This window comes from Fusarium tjaetaba (genome assembly GCF_013396195.1).
Source record: "Fusarium tjaetaba strain NRRL 66243 chromosome Unknown NRRL66243_c0000041, whole genome shotgun sequence".
Taxonomy (NCBI): domain Eukaryota; kingdom Fungi; phylum Ascomycota; class Sordariomycetes; order Hypocreales; family Nectriaceae; genus Fusarium; species Fusarium tjaetaba.
In genome coordinates, this window is record NW_023501237.1 from 205740 (window position 1) to 224334 (window position 18595).

The 18595-nt window shown below is 48.3% G+C and overlaps 5 protein-coding genes across 5 annotated transcripts; 3 read left to right on the forward strand and 2 right to left on the reverse strand.

The window, feature by feature from the left end:
• Positions 1 to 1220: 1220 nt before the first annotated feature.
• On the reverse strand, positions 1221 to 4000 carry FTJAE_2300 (heterokaryon incompatibility 6 OR allele; the record flags this gene model as incomplete). Its single annotated transcript, XM_037348481.1, has 2 exons — positions 1221 to 3098; positions 3722 to 4000. The coding sequence occupies 2 exons, from the start codon at positions 3998 to 4000 to the stop codon at positions 1221 to 1223; spliced, it is 2157 nt and encodes a 718-aa protein (XP_037210552.1).
• A 645-nt stretch (positions 4001 to 4645) lies between these two features.
• FTJAE_2301 (uncharacterized protein) lies at positions 4646 to 5314 on the forward strand (the record flags this gene model as incomplete). Its single annotated transcript, XM_037348482.1, has 1 exon — positions 4646 to 5314. One exon carries the CDS (start codon positions 4646 to 4648, stop codon positions 5312 to 5314), a length of 669 nt encoding a protein of 222 aa, XP_037210553.1.
• Positions 5315 to 5436: 122 nt separating this feature from the next.
• FTJAE_2302 (uncharacterized protein) lies at positions 5437 to 8667 on the reverse strand (the record flags this gene model as incomplete). The annotated part of the gene is made up of 13 exons (XM_037348483.1): positions 5437 to 5484; positions 5538 to 5627; positions 5679 to 5829; positions 5878 to 6063; positions 6114 to 6338; positions 6394 to 6470; positions 6509 to 6972; positions 7031 to 7209; positions 7259 to 7292; positions 7348 to 7532; positions 7597 to 7692; positions 7753 to 8384; positions 8446 to 8667. The coding sequence occupies 13 exons, from the start codon at positions 8665 to 8667 to the stop codon at positions 5437 to 5439; spliced, it is 2589 nt and encodes an 862-aa protein (XP_037210554.1).
• Positions 8668 to 9055: 388 nt separating this feature from the next.
• On the forward strand, positions 9056 to 13323 carry FTJAE_2303 (heterokaryon incompatibility protein het-E-1; the record flags this gene model as incomplete). The annotated part of the gene is made up of 10 exons (XM_037348484.1): positions 9056 to 9127; positions 9179 to 9316; positions 9369 to 9585; positions 9640 to 10077; positions 10140 to 10733; positions 10780 to 10891; positions 10943 to 11230; positions 11283 to 11347; positions 11417 to 11813; positions 11865 to 13323. 10 exons carry the CDS (start codon positions 9056 to 9058, stop codon positions 13321 to 13323), a joined length of 3780 nt encoding a protein of 1259 aa, XP_037210555.1.
• Positions 13324 to 16377: 3054 nt separating this feature from the next.
• On the forward strand, positions 16378 to 18212 carry FTJAE_2304 (major facilitator superfamily transporter; the record flags this gene model as incomplete). The annotated part of the gene is made up of 5 exons (XM_037348485.1): positions 16378 to 16593; positions 16654 to 17132; positions 17187 to 17524; positions 17576 to 17973; positions 18024 to 18212. The coding sequence occupies 5 exons, from the start codon at positions 16378 to 16380 to the stop codon at positions 18210 to 18212; spliced, it is 1620 nt and encodes a 539-aa protein (XP_037210556.1).
• Between the last annotated feature and the right edge of the window lie 383 nt (positions 18213 to 18595).

Consider the following 18595-nt stretch of genomic DNA (forward strand, 5'->3'; position numbering starts at 1 on the left):
TTAAAGTGAACGTGTTCATCTGCCGTAGCTTCAGTCCAAGGAATGGCATTTGCCGGCCCCTCCCGCCCGTGCCCGTGAAGAAAAAAAAGCCACAGCGGGCTAAACTACAGGGCATCTCGCCCTAATTCCAGGCTGGATTAGTAGACGATCTAGCCTGCGGTCTCGTCCGTCGCAGCCTACGTGGCGTCGATATTCCCTGGTCTCCTGCAGGTCGAGTCACAATCATCGTAAGATGTTAATTACAAGCCGTCTCGCATCTCACGCATTTGTCCTTGCAAAAGTCTGAGCTCAGAAAAGTTAATTCAAGCCCACCTGCATAAGCGTCAGGGGTTTGTGCGTCAGCTTTGACATGGACTTTTAGCGTTATGAAGATCTTCATAGAGACCAATTATCCACTTCCACTGATCCGATGCGTGCATTTCTGTTCATTTGTCTTGTTGAATGTGTTGGTCACAAGGATTAGAGATTGACGTTTTTTTGTTTTTTCGCTGGGTTAATCGAGATCTTGATGTGAGATCCTTTGTGATAACCGATCAAAGGCAATCGGGTGTCACCGGTCTCTGCTAAATGGTGGAAATTATGGGCGCTATCTTAGCGGCCGATAGAACGTGGAGGTGCTTTGCAAGACATCGTCGTCGCTCAAAGTCTAGACTCGAGGGTGAATTATCGTGTCATTATCCGAGACTGCCGCGTATAGCGCTGCGATAGTCCCAATCTTGTAGAGTAATCGCGAATGGTTAATGGCTTGATATGTTCTCGACAGATCTGGCTATTGTTCTTAGTTCATATATATAGTGAAGCGAGAAAGATGCCTGCTCAGATGGATCGATGTTAGTGCCGTTGTATTTCTACACTAATGTCAGTTCTAAATCTCTGTTCTCGTATTTTGCAAACCTGATTCCCTCGCCGCGCATAATCCCATCCATGTAGCACTCCCCTACCAAAGCATATCTGCCATGTCCCATCTCCCTGACTACGAACGGCACTTTAGACCCGTATAGAATCACCACCAAATCTCCCCTCTTGGCCCTCATAGGCACATAGCCGACCGGCCCCATATCTGTGCTCGCAAAGCGTCTCGACTGCGCTATTGCCGCAAAGTAGCCGAGTGCTCTTATCCAGAAGAGCTGTTCCCCTCTAGCGTAGCCTTCAGGAAACACATCCCCTATAAGCGTCAAACGAACAAAAGACGTAGAAATTTCTCTCATGAAGGCAGAGTATTAGCTCCCGACAGATATGTCGCCGAATAGAGTGCGGAGAAATGGCTCCCAGGCCGGAGAGATCGAGCCATTCGGTATGGGTTTACCATCTGTAATTGTGGTTGTGAAGATGCCCTTAGCCTTGGGGGCGGGCCCAATGCCTCGTGCCAACCCTTTCGTTGCTTCCAGCCAGATGTCTCTTGCTTCTTCGATCATTCCTCTGTTGACTTGAAGTTGCTCATACACAGAAAGTCGCCCGCCCCTTCGCTCGGGCTTACTAAAACTGCTGGACTTGTCTTTGAAGGTATTCTTGCCAACAGTGTGGATTGTGTCGACTATACTACCCTTGATGTGCAATGTCCCATTATTGTTCGATTCTCGTACTTCCATCGGAAGCCCGGCGCTGGCATCAAACCCTGAGTTCTTGAACATAGACCTGGTCAACCCTTCTATTGGATCAAGGTTGTTAAAGTCTGGGACCCACGACGGGGACGACCTATCCGACTTGCCTTTCTGCGAGCTCGTCCCAAGGATACAAAGGCTGCCGTTATGTCTGATTTCCCAGAGGACAAAGTTTCGGTAGGCTTCCATTGGCCAATTCTCGTAATCTGGGTTTAAGAGGTGGCTTCCTGTATCTTCTAGTGTGACGCCAAGCAAGCCAAAGATCTTGTCATGAGGATATGTGCACTTGTATTTGCGGCTCATCAAGACGAGGTCAAGCAGTCTAGAATCATCTTGACCTTGAATTTGGTGTCCAGTCAAGAGCGGACGATAAAATTGCTGGCCTAGTATGTAGATCCTGGGATGACGGTTGTTCCGAGCTGACCTCATCAAATCTAGACTGGAGATGGTGTTGTATATCGTATGATACCCAGGCACTGTCTTGACGGAGGATTGGTAGTACTTGATGGCATCTACGACTCTCAGAAACCTTACCCAAGAGATCGTTTGATCACCACATATGACTTGTGCATGCTTAGGTATGACGGCCTCCTGGATAACCCAAGTGCGTTGAAACCATGGCCGGTTCAGCAGATTGACTATTGGGTCCCAGCTGAAGTCTTGTTGAGTGATGGATTTCATCTTGGTCCAGCTGTCAACCCAAAAGCTGGCCATGCCAACGTTGGAACCCAGGAGGAATTGTTTGAGGTAGAGACGCGTGAACTTCCAGTCAAGCCAACGCATCGACTCTATGGCTCCTTGAACGGAAGGGTCAGATCTACCAAGATAGATGAGTACTTCTTGAGCTTGAGAGTAGATTTCATGCATTAGCATGATCTGCTTTGACTTCTCACTGTTATCGGACTGGTTGATGCAGAGAGCGTCGATCCATAGAATCCGTTTTTTTCTGGGGTGCCGCAAGTCCAGCAAAGCATCGTAGAGATTCGCCTTTACATTAAATGTATGTCCAGAGCAGCTCAACTGAAACTCGGTAGTATCAGATCCCCAGGCGTACGAGAGAGCCTCGAATCTGGTCCTCCAGGACAATTCAGCATTAACTAACTGGCAATCCAATGCTTCCTCGCGTGTCCCCGGCTCTAAGATGAGAAGTCGAATTTCTTTGTCGCTAGTAATAGGTTGGTACAGCTTGTTTTTCGCTCTTTCGTTCGGTTGTCCGAATTTTGTTGGTATCGCGCGAAAAACCGTCGATTGGGCAACATTTGTGAAGACGCCATTGTCTCTGAGAGGCTCGTACACATATGAGATAAAGACTTGGCCCCAGACAAGGGCACCGACGGACATCCATACTATATTTCTAAATGCCGTCTTTGATCGCGGGCTCTTGGTGCGCGTTTCATCCGAAGTCTGCGTTGAAAGCCATTGATGAGGCGGATGAGCATGTAGCCGGTGCAGCAATCGAGGCTGAGCATGCGCTGCGCCTCGGACACCTCTTAAAAGCTGGCCTCTATGTAGAAACATAACTGTCCTTTTGGACGTCACCAACCTCGCTAAAACACGTTCTCGTGAGTATTCATGATTCAGATTCGGAGTCGACGCGTGATATTAGTAGTTGGAAGTTTGGCGTCTGACGAAGATTGAAAGCGCCTTGAGTAAAGCCCATGGAAGGGCTGAGTCGTTTGACAATCCGCTGCGATTGGATGGCCTGAGACAGGCTGCCTTTCAGCTGAACCGGACTTCTGTGTGTTCATTATCTTGTTACACTTATTGCTAGATGGCGTCGCACAGCCGCATTTCCAGGCTGCACCAAGTAATATGACGTATAGAGGAAGGTAAGCCTGTTTTATTGTCTGTTGGTCTTCTCATTTTTCCAGCCTGTTTTCTCAAATTGCCATCAACGGCCGTTTGCTAGCTCAGCGTAGTACCCCGCACTGCCTAACTTAGCAGAATGCCTTGCCGGGCCAGGTAACGGAAGAAAGCTCCGGACCTCGATCCTGAATATGATAAAAGAGACTGAGAGAATTCAACCTTTTCATTTAAACTATAAATTTCTTTTCTTCGGAAGCCACATCGCTTTTAAGCAATAGCCCAACTCAGCAAGCAAGCGCCCTCTTATTATCCACCTCAGAATAATGCATAGCGTTCGACGTCACCACGTGGTGAGACAACGTCCAGTCCCCTGAAGCTCCAAGCCTCCTCAGCATATTCACAGCGTCGACAAGTGAGTCGTCGATAGCTCCGGGAATACGGGCCTTCATTTGAAGGACAGCGCCGCCTTCGTGGAGTTCATAGTACCAGCACCAATCGCTGACCTCTCTGAGTTTCGAAAGCTGTGCTTCGGGGTTGGGAGCGCTGTCCTTCTTGTGCAAAAAGACATGAATCCATCGTACCTTGGGGCTCATTTTGAGTATGGAGAAGGGATTGTCAGTAAGGCTGCTGATTTGTACTGGAGTTTGAGAGAAATTTGCTGATAGAAAATTGAACAATTTATACTTGCGTGAGCACTGTGAATCAATGGTTCAGAGGGATTCGAACTAAAGTGATGAGCCTAATCAGTGATTGCCGCAATCAGGACTCAGCAATGACAATATGATACATGGCAGTGTTACTGCGACTGCTGTCTCGACTCCTTACGTTCATGAACGGTTGAGCCCGTCACTATTGATTTCTGCAGTCGCTGACCGTCACACAGAAAGAGGATGTCTTGGACATGATTGTTTTTGCTCCGAGTCTTACTGTAAACCGTCATAGTCGTCAATGCAAGACAATGAGGCTTCTTGTGTAAATGCGCGACAACAAACCCTGGTACCCGAGCTTTGAAATTATCCCCGCCCACTTCAGAACTCACACGAGTACCTCTCAAATTCTGTATTTACCAAGAGAGGACATCTAGAGTGGCAGAAGTAGCCTAGACAGGCAGGTCATCTAATGGGGTTGTCACGTGCGGATATACTGAATGCCGAGGTCAACTCAAGCCATGACCATAAATTCACGACTTTACATTTGAGAAAACAGTTCTGTACCCAACATCAAATCAAATCAACACCATGTTGCCAGAAAATTACCTTCTTGCTAGTTCCTTAACCGCAGCCATCCTCTATGGCGTCAAAGCTCGTGCGAGTCCAAGCTACTCGCGGATGATCACCAAAACGCTCGCAGTGTCTCTCCTGGCAATCCTCGTCAAGATTGTGGATGGGCCGACATATCTTCTAGCTGCACTCAGTTTTGGGGCGCTGGGCGATGCGTTCCTTGCTTGGGACTCCGAACCGGCGTTCCTAGCTGGCCTTGGGAGCTTCTTGACATCGCATCTCTGCTACATCACACTTTTCTATCAGACAGGTGCAAAGAGTCTTATTCTGGAAGATCAATCACGCGTCGCTATCGTTATGTCGGCTGTCTTATTGGGTCCCACGATGTTGACGCTGCTGATCCCACGAGTGAACAGCGAGCTTCGCTTACCGATTCTTCTCTATACCTGCGCCATTTTAGGTATGATATTCTCGGCATTGACGATCAAGAGCGACATACTCGCACTGGGAGCTGTTGTATTCACGGTTTCTGATACAATTTTGGCTTCGGGGAGATTTCTTGTGCCTGTTTCATCTTCACATCAAGTCTGGATGGGCTATGCTGTTTGGATTCTGTATTACATCGGGCAATTTATGCTTGCAATGGGCACTCTGGAGCTAGCTGGCATACAACTGAGCACCAGCTGAACTGGGAGAAATGGACGTTGGATGTTATTTCTAGAACAGAGACAGTAGCTATGAAGTGACAGAAAATGGACGAGACGCAAGTTTCAACACTTCTATGGCGCGATTAATTGGCAAGGCAAATTTCATGATACAACACCCCACTCGTTTGGATCGATGGCAAACTTGAAACTCTGTTTGAGGTCAGGATGTGGTCTATGAAGAGCGGAATGGTATGATAGCTTACATCCAGGTTCGCATCAGATTCAGCGCTGTCCTTGTCTTGCATCGATAATTTGATGATCCGCGTCTTCTTCTCTTGCAACTTTAGAACAGTCTATGAAACATTAGTATGAATTATCATCATGGTGAAGTTGGAAAGACTTACATTCTCGATGGACCCGGCCGTTATGTACTTGAAGATCGTGACTGGCCTCTTCTGGCCCATCCGGACGACTCTCGCTATCGCTTGTTCTTCGATGGCTGGGTTCCACTGCGGTTCAACGATATGAACCATATTTGCTTGTGTGAGAGTGAGACTAAAGTGATGTAAGTAATTAAATTCTGGAAGCTGAAGATAAACTTACCCAACTGCGCCAGTGTTGATGGATATGAGAAGAACTCGAATCATTGTGTCCTGGCAGAACTTGGAGAGTAGCTCCGTTCGGCCGGCCAGCGGGTTGCGTCCGTCAACCTGAATAAAGGCAATGCCTTCTGCGCCTAACATCTTTGCTAAGATATCAAGAGTATCTCTCCAACCAGAGAACACGACACTGCACAAATATTAATAACACTGTGCATGACTAACTTCTTGGAGGCTTACCTCTTGGAACCGGGACCCAAACATGATGTCTTGATCTTGTCGACGACTGCTGACATCTTCGAGGATTGCCTCTTCAAGTCACTGCTATCTTTTCCTGAAAGCTCTCTGGTAGGAGGTTCCGGAGTATCGATATCCATCATCATAGATGGAGTTGGAGATGGTGAGGGTGCCAGGGATGAGGTCTCGTCATTCACCTCAAATTGAAGTCGACCGCAGATAGGACAGCTATCAAGGCCACCAACAAGATCAACATTTCCAGACCTCTCATCACAAAACTCACATGTTGGTTCTGCGCTGGGTGATCTCGAGGTCTTCCCCCTTGGCTTGGGTACGGCCAGGTGATTCGTGCATCTTGAGCTGGAGCCGCTTACGGGTATGGCCCCATGGTTACATACCCTCCTGAGCTTCATGATCGCCGAAAACAATATGTTAGACTTTTTGGAGATCCCTTCTTTACCGGCCATCTTGTCAAAATCTTCCTTGCATTGGTCTAGAATGCTGGTGAACACAGAGTTCTCAGTCTCCGTGGGCGCTACATCGACCCGCTCAATGGTGCTGGGCGGGAGGTCCAGCTTCGCTTGCGTTCTCCGTAGGCAACACGCTTTGAGCATAAGTTTCAGGTTTCGAGCCCCGGCAAGCCCTGTCGCCTGACCCTCCTGTTCCTGTCTGAAAGGCTTGACTATGTGCTGTTCAAATAGGTTGCTTTGGCTGAAGGGCTCGAAACGCAGGAACTTCAGGAGTGATCTGAGGTCATCAAAGCTATTCTGAATAGGTGTCCCGGTGAGGCACCATCTTGTGTGACTTTCAAGTGAAGCTGCGGCTTTATGTAGTTTGATTGAAGAGTTTCGTATTTGATGGGCTATTGACATATTCGTCAGAGGAACATCGGTCATTTTGTCACATATCAAGAGACTTACCTTCATCGAGTACGACCCTTGACCAATTTATGGAGTTCAAAATCCCCTTGCCCCGATTGTCTTTTTCTAGGGTATGATACGTTGTGAGGACGATATCATGACCGAGAAGAAGTTCTCGCTTTTTCGGCCGCGCATCTCCGTGGAAAGTGACAGTTTTGAATGTCTGTGGTTGGAATCGCCTGCGCGTGGTTAGTTTGATAGTGGCAGTATATGCTCTGGAATATTCACCTATCAATTTCATTCTGCCAAACGTCAAGCACCTCTTCAGGTTGTCAGTGCATCTTTCTATGCAGTATAGATTCAGGATCGGACCATACGTCGAGAAGGCAAAACAACAAGAGAGATGTTCAGTGGTGCATGATGTCGAGCGCCACTGCTGCTAATGATCTGACTCAATTGCTTCGAGCAAAGAATGGCGCTCAGCATGGTCAACGTTTTACCAAGGCCCATCACATCTGCAAGGATTCCACCGCGGCCCGGTTTCTCTGGACGAGATAGTAAGCTAGAGATATTTCAGGTTAGTTAACCAATCGTTGCGTAGTCAACCAGATTTTAGGATAGGTTACCTATGGTGGATCGACATGAGCATGTTCCTGTGTACTTGAGTGGCTGCCTCTTCGTCCTCACGGCCAAGTATAAACTCGACGCCTTTCAGCTGATGCCTGTTGGTACCCAGAATCAGCCTCTCGTAGTAACTGTGAAACATTCAATAGACGATATACTCTTTCAATGTCGTGTTGAGAAGGAACCGATCCAGAATCGGTTGCAGATCATGGAAACCAATATTTGTTGGCGTGAGATCCTCGGACGAGCCGTCCAATGACTCCATAACCTCGTCAACCTCTTGGGAAATCTTGGACTTGATGTCGCTTTCTCGGGCGCTTGAGCCAACCAAATGTCTGAGGTCGGTCTTCTGAGAAGTTGGGTAGAAGAACTGCGGGTTGATGTATGGGATACCAGGTTCCAGAAATACAGGATGCTGTAGATAAGTGCGATAAGTGCCAATCTCGGACAAGGCGTCATCAACTTCGTCAATCGAGTTCCTAGGGCCGTAGATGTTGACTGAAATATCGATAGCTGGACCCTTTCCGGTTCTTTTCCGCTTGCCACGAAATACATCGACCGCAAGGACCGCTGCGAAGAATTTATCTCCAGATCGTTTAGCTACAATCGTCAGAATCGCAGCTGTATCACAGTCGAGAACTGTCCTCTTCTTGGGGTTGGTTTCCCCATCAGCAACCAAGTAGTAGTTTCTTCCATCAGGCTCGATCTTGAATAAACAATACCTGGCCCACGGCTGTGTCTCATTAGGCATCTGAGTGTGAGGATTCAGAAGAACCTGGGCTCCGCAGATCTGTGGATCAGGACGTCCAGTGTCAGCATTTGAGGATATAGGGTTTCAAGAATCGCCTTACCGCTCCGTAGCATATCCTTTCCTCTCCGAACTCCTGTACAACTGATATGTCGTCTCCAATGCCATCTGTGTCACTTAGCAAATCCAAGTTTATGTCAGAGTCAAAAGAACGAGGTGAATTTGTTCCATCGAAACAAACAGCCTGTCTTTGGGCTTCTCTGTACGAAATACCATTTTCGGCATCATTTTTGGAATCTCTTCGTCTCTTTAGAGGACGCATCATATCGGAATAGATATTTTCTGAGTCGTTTTGACCTCTGCTCAGACTTTTGGGGGCTTGGGACCGTCTTGTGATATTGGCTGTCATTCTTGGTTAGCGGTCAAGCTGAAAAAGCCTTGCCAATTGGCAGCCCTTTCAATCAGGCTGTGTTGGAATACGCGCCGAAAATTACAGCACTGCCCCGCTTGTCACACCCCAGCAGTTGATTCTTCACTCTTGTTGGCTGTGGTTGTCAGCCACGAAACGCGAGTCGGTGTGCCTTGGGTTGAAAGTGAGGCGACGTGCATATTGCTTTTTGATACCAGGCCTGATCCCAAAATTCGCATAGGTCTTTCTTCTCCATCCCTCGTCTATCAACAAGCATAGAGCAACCAACAAACGACCATCTAAAATGGCATCAAATCAACAAACTAGCTTCGAAAGATCTCTAGATCTCTTTCGACGAGAGCTTTCCGATGATCAGGTAAAGCAAATGCATGGAGTCAATCAAAAATCTCTGAACGACACGATCCAGGCAACTCAGAACATACTGGGGCGCAGGAATGATCTGTGCAAATTGACCCGAATCCAGAAGTTTCTACACGCTATGGAACATGTTGAAAAGCTTGTCACAGTATTCCTCAACGCCAGCGACTTCGTGGCTTTTATTTGGGTATCATCACACAATCTATTGAGGCTCTTATGGCACTGACGAGTCACTCCAGGGTCCTATTAAGCTGGCGCTTATGGTCGCCACAACCTGGACAGATGCTATCAGGCAGTTGATTGACGCTTATGAAGAGATCGCAGAAGCGCTAGGCAATCTCGCCTTCTTCCATACCCTCATTCAGAGCAGGAATCACCTGAAATTGGTATTGGAGGATTACTTTTCGGATATCCTTCGCTTTCATCGCTGCGTTCTAGATGTTTTTTCCCGTCCAGGTTAGTACACCTGCCCCTTTGAGTCTCTTAAACACTGTTGATTATTTGGTCCAGAATGGAAGAGAATCTTTAAATGGGCGTGGGGAAGCTTTCGGCGCGAAGTCAAGCCAATTCTCGAAAGTCTCAAACGCAAACATGCTCTTTTATCAGATGACAAGCTGCAATCCCACGCTATCCTCAAGGAAGTCCAAGACTCCGATCAGTACGCTAAGGATCAGTTCAGTAACCTTCAGACAAGTCTCGATGATATAAGGTCTACTTTGGCTTCTGAGCAGTTGCAAAGCAAGGCTTTACAATCTCGGGAAATGAAGACCTACTTGGAGAGTCGACTGGATATTTCAACGTCTCGAACTGACCTTCAGCTAGAATCACAGGATACTGTCGATAAAAATTCTGGCATTTGGATCTTTTCCAATCCAATTTTCAAAAGTTGGGAGGGAGGAAAATCTGCAGAGAAAAGGGTCTTGTTCCTCAATGGCTCCCCTGGTTCTGGTAAGCCCATCTACTTATCTGCAGTTCAAGGATTGTCTGTAGACTGACTCATCGACATCAAGGCAAGACCACGTTAGCCAAGACGATTATTCGTCATCAAAAGCAGAAAGAAGCTTCTGAGGCTCCCGGGCGGTCTTTTCTAGCTTATTTCTTCTTCAAACACAATGCCACGGACCGGAGGACGGCTCGGTCAATGCTCCAACACGTAATCATACAACTTGCTGATGCAGACGAAACTATAATGAGGTTCGCACATGAAAGCCTTTCCACCAAGGACGTCACCGAACTTGCCGATCTCAAGGAACTGGCAAGTGAATGCTTTACATCTAGGCCGAATGCAACGCTTGTTCTTGACGGACTGGACGAGGCGATGGGCAACGAGCAACAAATCTCGGTCAAGTGGTGTCTGGATCAGCTTGTTCCAGCTGCAAGATCCACTGGCTGCCACCTAAGAATCCTGATTTGCGGACAGAGAGACGGAAAGCTCGACTGTATACTATCATCACATCCTCAGATCCGACTGGAGCTAGTAGATGCTCACCAACATGACATTGAGCAGTTCACGAAAGAGCAAGCCGCGAAGATACGAACTAGATTTCGGTTAGCAGCGCCAGAAGAAGAAAACCTGATCTCCAAGATAGCGGGCGCCTCTCGAGGTGCGAATTTTAATCGACATGCCGCTCATAATACTGACCTTTCTAGGGATGTTTCTATATGCAAGAGTGGTCCTTGATAATCTTGCAGCCATGGACTCAAAACGGGACTTTAAAGACGAACTGGAAAGTGACGCTTTCCCGAAAGATCTTGATCAAGCGTAAGCTGGACAAAGATTTCAGAGATTATGCGAGATTGCTAACAAAGTCAGTTATGATCGTATCACTCAACGTATTCTGCAAAACAACCGGCCCTCACGCGACACAAGCGTAAAGAGGATCCTGGGCTGGATTATTTGTGCCGCAAGGCCCCTTCGATGGCGCGAAATACAGTCCAGATTCTGCATCGACGCAGAACAGCAGATTTGTGATATTGATAACCTTCGTCTAGACAGCTGCAAACAGATTTGCAGCTCTTTTGTTGACGTGACGGATTGCGAGTTGTTCCCACGCATTGAATCCGAACAGGTTGTCACCATGGTTCACGAAACAGCAACCAAGTGAGACCATGTACCAGCTTTTAGACATTGAAAGTAGCTGACATCCTCACAGATATCTCATTCGCAACAAGACGATAAATCTGCTCGAGGAGCATATTGACATGGCTCTTTTTTGTTGTCAGTATTTATCATCTCGACCTTTTACTACAAGTAAGAGCCAAGATATCAGTGCCGACATTCATTCAGGCTATTTTGGGTTCTTGGACTACGCCGCTGCTCACTATGCCGCCCACGTACATGAGGTTGAGGCTCCAGAGGTTTCGACGGATTCAGCACCTAAACTTGAGTCTGTCGAAGCAGCAACAGCTGATTTGGCAAAAGCACATGGCAAAGAGGCCTCTGTCGAGACGGGAGAAATTGCGAAGGCAGCTGAGAACTTGCACTTTGCCATTCAAGATAATGTGCTCGCTGTGCGAAACCTTATCAGTCTGCAACGACAGAAGTCTGGAAGCGCCTTTTTTGATGCAACTGAGGGGCCAATCAGGCACAAGTGTCATAAGATACAATGCTCCAAGTTTGCCACGGGATTTTCAAACAACTCTGCACTCAAGGAGCACATAGCAGTACATGAGAGGCCATTCAGGTGCCCTCATTCTGATTGTTTTGCACATATCATTGGCTACGTTTCCCCAAGGCGACTAGAAAGTCATAACGAGACCTTTCACCAGAGCGTATCCAGAGCTAAAGCTTTCTTTCCCGCTGAACTTAAGGCTGGCAAATGGAACCTTGTTGAAGCTTGCAAGGCTGGCGACCTTGATGAGGTTAAAAGATTCCACCAAGGGGGAGCTGATCTCGAAGGTCCTCGGGAAAACCTTGTCACCCCCCTGTATGCTGCTGCTGAGGCTGGGCATGGCCCAGTTTGCAAGTACCTCGTCGACAACGGGGTGCGGCCCTTGTTTCAAACATATGATAAGAGATCCACAAGAAATCCAATCAGTGGAGTGATCAAAGGGTCGCATCTAGAGATCTTGGAATTCTTTCTTCACAGCGGCAATGGCCCGGACGATTCCCAGCTGGCAAAAGCTATTGCCCAGGCGATACACGCAAACCATTCAGGCGCATTGAACATGATTCTGACCACACGACAGCCAAGAGACCGTGTCAAGGTGATAAAGTTGGTTCCACGCGAGATAATATACCATACCGACAGGGGGTTGGTCGGAGAAAAATCTCACTTACTAGAAGCCACCCTGATACATACTTGGTTCCAATATGTCAACCCAGAGTTCTACGACGAAAAAGGGGCAATCATTTCACAGTCTGACAGTGCAGAGCATAAGATCTGGGGAGACATCTTTTTTCGACGACTCGAGTTCTTCCACAGGACCCTTCGTAATGGATGTTACTCTCTTGCCACGTTCCTAATGGATATCTGGAATGTTGACTATCTCCAAATCAAAAGTGAGGATGGGGATACACCATTGCATTCTTGCATCGAAGGAATATGCGAAGAGGACTGTAGTAGCTGTATATCCATGATTCGGCGCCTTCTTCAATACGACGGTGGCAAATTCGCCAATATTACAGACAGTGGTGGCAGCCTAGCAGCACATATAGCATTGAGTCGCGGTGTCCCACAAGCTGTTCTGCGGGTTGTTCTTGATAATACCGGAGATATCAACCACAGGGACAACTCAGGACAAAGTCTGCTGCATGCGGCAACATCTGCTGGCTCAATTCGCGTGCTACTGGAGAACGAGTCTGTTGATCTCTGGAGTACCAACAACAAAGGACGGACCGCATTTTCAGCATTTATCAAGCGTATTTACGCTGTCGAGGTCGAGGTTCTCGGCCATCTTTTGGAAGCAGACCCAAGGCTTGCATGGACACCAGACAAATCCGAGGAGGGACTCACGCCTCTCCATTATGCAATGAAGGATTTGAAACTCGATGAGTTTTACTCATATGATCTACAAACCTCAGCCAGAGCCGCCGAGTTCTTACTAATGTGCACCGAAGTGGAACGAGTCTTGGTGGCATATCAAGCCAAGTCAACGGATGCCGATCGGAGAAACGTGCGAGCCTTCGCAGAGGAGGAAAACTTACAGCAAGCACTGGAAATAATGGATTCCATTGGTTTCAACACTGCATGATGTGAGAGCATAGGCAGAGATAAGCCACACATATGCCACGGTATGTTCATCTTGTCCTCGCTGATACGACATAAATTGAGTCCAAAGTTGGAGAACACAGTATCTGATGGACTATGACGTACTATCCGCTATTACATGGTCGTAAATTTCAGACTTCAAAGGAAGTTTCAGCTTAGCACAAAGGCAAAGGGCACAAATAGTTCGTAGGCTGCTTCTACATGATACATCGCCCGATTGGCAAGCAACCTACATATATAGCAGGATCAGTAGGGGTTTTTCCAAATACTAACCCCTATGCTGTTCAATTGGAGCAGAATGCCCTGTCTTAGATATTCGATAACATGGTGAGTCCCGCTGTCTCACCTCAAGTCGCAATGGTTGGCTACAACAGTAGGTGAATGTCTATTTTCTTTTTAAGAAGCTTGGAGAACTGCATACATTTATCAGCAGTCAACGTTGGTTATACTCCTGCTAGTTCGAGCGAGAGTCTGGGGATGAAATCTTATGCGAGCCAATTGGGATTGATTCTTCGCAGCGTCAGCCCTCAGCCGCTGGCAACCAATCACTTGCTCATCAGAACATCCTGCCATACAACTCGCGAGCATGTAGCCGGCTTATGCAGCTCAGGGAAGTAATATCACAGTCAATTAAGCCCGCCATTCCCATTCGGCTTGCCTGTCGAAGCAGATTCCTGCATCAAAATTACGGCTAATGGCAACGAGTTGACCTTTTATATACCCCAATGGCAATCTACCGATGACATTTCAGGCAACAGCCTGTACCAAACGTACTGTGTGTGTACGGTAATCGTCTTTTAGCGGTACTAGAACTTAACCTTATACGCGGCAGTCATCCCCATAGCGCTGGGCTTGTAAATAATGTAGCTAGAGGACGAGGATCCTCGAGTAAGATTACTATTACACACTCTCTCTTTTATCGCCTCAAGACCTTAGAGCCAATCGTCTAAATCAACTGATCTTCCTCGAGTTACACAGACTTGCGTCTTTCTTCATGCTGGGGCTGGCAACCTTATCTTGGCCACAATACCTTCTAAACCGAGCCAACGCCAATTAAGAGAACGTCCCATATTGGAATAGCCTGACAACCGCCTCAGAGGCCAAATACAGATCAAGGCGATCATCCGTTGCTACCTACCTGAACATATAGACTCCAAGTCTTGGTGGTGGAGGTTCACCAAGGTACGCCAGTCTGGGAGGCGAACCAATAGCGACGCGTCCTGATGAGTACAAGATTAAAGCTGCATATCGCTTGTGCAACTTACCCTGTGCTGTAACTCCGTAGGAAGGCGACATGTTTGTCTTGTGGCTTGCAAGGATCGGCGTCTCGATTTGTTGCGAACAAACGCGACGAAATATCAAGACCTCCGGCGGCAATTTATTTAGATATCGTGGTTGTAGAGATGAATTCATGTACTCGACGGACTTTGAGATTCAGATTTCGTTCCATAATGATCAGCTCGCGTCAATCGGCAACTTTCCAGCTATGTTTCATTGCAGCTGCCAGCACCAGTCCATCTCGAACGCAACCTAACCTAGACCCCAGATACGGCTCCAGATGACAGCTTAAAGAGGAGATGGCAACTAATGCAACACAAACCACGTGGAATCCGATTTTGACGGATGCAAGTCTGGGGCAACCCTCCCAAGCTCCTCAAGCATCCATCACCAGCTGGTTTCAGCCTTTATTCTGCATCTCAGCTAGTGACAGACACCAGGATACTTTATCCGGACTGTTGGGACTGTCTAACTTAACGCTCCTATAAGAATTAAACCATAACATTAACTCTAAATGACTACTTTAAAAGAACATTCTATACGCGCAAATCAGAAAGTGTCGTCCGGAAATAAAGGCGCCGGAGTTACCCTGCATTTGCCTGATTGCCCTCAGGCGCAAGAAAACCCCTAACACTGGATCAACATATCAAAAATACTCGATCAACAACTCCCCCAAATTTAAGCCTGGGTTTACCCATTGCTTTGTGTCACTTATGATAAAAGCTCCCAGTTTTCTTCCCCTCCCATCCAATGCTTCTCGAAGGATCAACGGCAAGGAATGCCGCTGCTGGCCTCCACCGTGGCTCACAACCCGATAGGTGCAATAACTCGACGCTAGCACCAGCGCGTCAAGCATCAATTGGCGCGCCTGTGAGAGCGCCTTGTTACAGGTTCTGGGGTTCTGGACTTTTCGCATGGCCCACGTGAGATTCGCAGGGGACGGAGATGGGAGGATGGGGTAGCATCAGCAGGGCAGCCCTCCAATTTTGATTTCTGTGGTGCGTTTTAACCGGGTCTTGTATGATTCGCTCGCATGTTCAATTCCCCAGCTTTTCTCCAGTGGGAGTGAGGAATAACCGTATACACTGGAGAATTGTGACCCGCCTTTCCCCAGACATAACAACCTTCTTCTTTTTCTTCCTTCTTTTGTTCTCTTTTTCTTGTGAGCAGGTAGTTGGTCTGGGTATTCGGCACATAGACTCCCGGCTCGGTATGTTCCCCAGGAGGAGAGACACCTCGGCTCGGCAGTAAATACCACGAACCTCGTGAGCAAAGCGTGGAGATGTTGGAGTAAAACGGGGAAATTAAGACCGATGCATTGCAACCCTGCTCCCCAATCCTGGCAGTAAACCCCGAAGCTCACGTTCCCGCCGGAGTCGCGCCGTAGTGGTGTCTTGATCCGGGGTCGACTCTGCGGGGAAACTCGTCGTCTATTGGTCCCCAGTCTCCAATCTCCCTCGCCATTCGTGCGTCTAACCCCAGATGCCTAAATCCATTATTACCCCAGCACTAAAGAATGCACGCTACGTATCATCGCCCGAAAAACCCTCTTTTTGCCGGTTACTCTTTAGCTTAGAGGTACTTTTTGAAGAATGCTACTCTACTCTGCTAGGACTAGGACAAGGATCCATTCGATCGGCATGTTCCCAAGGCGACGTTTCAATTTTTCTTATAAAGCGTCAACGCTCGGCACCGTTGCATTTGCTCTCCTCTTCTCGACTCATTCTCAATCATTGTTGATATCCTGTGAAAAGTCAACATGAGCACCAACGACGATAACAAGGGCATCTCAGAGGTCAAGGGCGACGGCGCCCACATCGACCATGCCTACGATGTCGAGGCAAAGAAGGAGATGGCCGCTGATATGCAGGGCGCCATCGACGCCGAGAACGCGGAGCATAACATGACCGTTCTCGAGGCCGTTAGAGCTTATCCCGCTGCTTCTCTCTGGGCCTTCAACATGTCCTGCACAATTGTACGCCGCGCCCCCAAACTCTGTGTTACCCGAATTGGCTAATTTGATTGGTTGCTGTAGATCATGGAGGCTTACTGTGTTTTCCTCATCGGCAACTTCATCGCCCTCCCCGCTTTCGCCGACAGATACGGTATCTGGAGTGACACCAAGGGCAAATATGTCATCGAGACAAAGTGGCAATCCGCCCTCCAAGTCGGTGGCCCCATCGGCGCCATCATCGGTGTCACCATCGCCGGTCCCATAACCAGCCGTATCGGATACCGATGGGCAACCATCCTCGGTCTCATGCTCCTCAACGCCTTCATCTTCATCTTCTACTTTGCCGACTCTCTGCCCGTCATGCTCGTCGCTCAGCTCCTCGAGGGTATCCCCTGGGGTATCTTCATCGCCAACTCTCCTGCCTACTGTTCCGAGATCGTGCCGCTTCAGCTTCGTGCGCCTGCTACGCAGATGCTTCAGATGTTCTGGGCCATTGGTGCGATTATCGTCGGTGCTGTTGCTTATCGCTACAATGATCTCCATGAGCAGGCTGCTTTCCGGTATGTTTCTTCGATTCCCCTCACCAATCTCTCAATTCGCTAATGAAATCCCAGTGTGCCCATTGCTCTTCAGTGGATGTTCCCTACTCCCCTCGCCATTCTCATCTTCCTCTCCCCCGAGTCTCCCTGGTGGCTCGTCCGAAAGGGTCGTCTCGAAGAGGCTGCTAAGGCCGTTCGACGTCTCGGACGTTCTACCCACGTCGACAACGCCCAGGAAGCTATTGCCATGATGAGACGTACCATTGATCTCGAGAAGACCGTCAAGGAGCCCAGCTTTATTGAACTGTTCCAGGGCGTTGATGCTTACCGTACTGCCATCGTTTGCTGCGTCTATGCCGCTCAGAACCTTACTGGTAACCTGATTGCTAACCAGGCTGTCTACTTCTTCGAGCGTAAGTGAAATCTCATGTGAGATCTGATGAACTGTACTGACTTCTTTACAGAGGCCGGTATGCCTAACAAGACCGCTTTTGCTATGGGTCTCATCACCTCCGCTCTCCAGACCGTCTTCGTCATGCTTTCTTGGATTCTCACTAGTTACTTCGGTCGACGATCCATTTACCTCTGGGGTTCTCTCGGAAACACTGTTCTTCTGGTCGCTCTCGGTATCGCCGCCACAGTCGGCGATGTCAAATCCACCGTCAACTCCAACACCCAGGCTGCCCTCGGCCTCATTGTCTCCGTCCTCTTCACCCTCGGACCCGCTCCCGCCTCTTGGGTCATCATCGGAGAGACCTCTGCCATTCGTCTTCGACCTCTCACCACTGGTGTCGGCCGTGGCTGCTACTACCTCGTCAACATCCCCTGTATCTTCCTCTCCTCATGGATGCTTAACCCTACCGTAAGTTCACCATCTCCGGACTTCTCAAATCAGCCACTAACAGTGTACAGGGCGCCAACCTCGGTGGCAAGTGCGGTTATGTCTGGGCTGGTACCGGTTTCGTCTGCTTGGTCATGGCATACATCTGGCTTCCTGAGATGAAGAACCGATCTTACCGAGAGATCGACATTCTCTTCAAGCGCAAGGTTCAGGCCCGCAAGTGGAAGAAGACTGTCATCGATGTCCACGACGACGAGTAGATGTTGCCCCTCTCAAGAGGAGAGCAGCGTGGCTTCTTATGGTGGAAGATCAAGCTGGATACCTCGTGTTGCTCTGTTTATTTAAGCGGCTGGATTATGTACGTGGTTTTGTAAATCACATGTCGACCTATGTAGTCATACGGTAATAAGACAATTTGAGTTGTCTTGTTGCCTACAGAACTCAAGGAACATTTAATCATGATTATCATAACCTGCTCGTGCTGTCTGTGATTGTTGTATTCTAAATGTTGAACCATGCGGTGCGACACGTGACCTACATGTCGCGTCTCACTCCATATTGATCTGGACGCGGTCGCAACGACCTAGCGGGCAAATGCGGTATAAGATGGGCCTTGAACTAGTGGCAACTCGATCGGATCTGT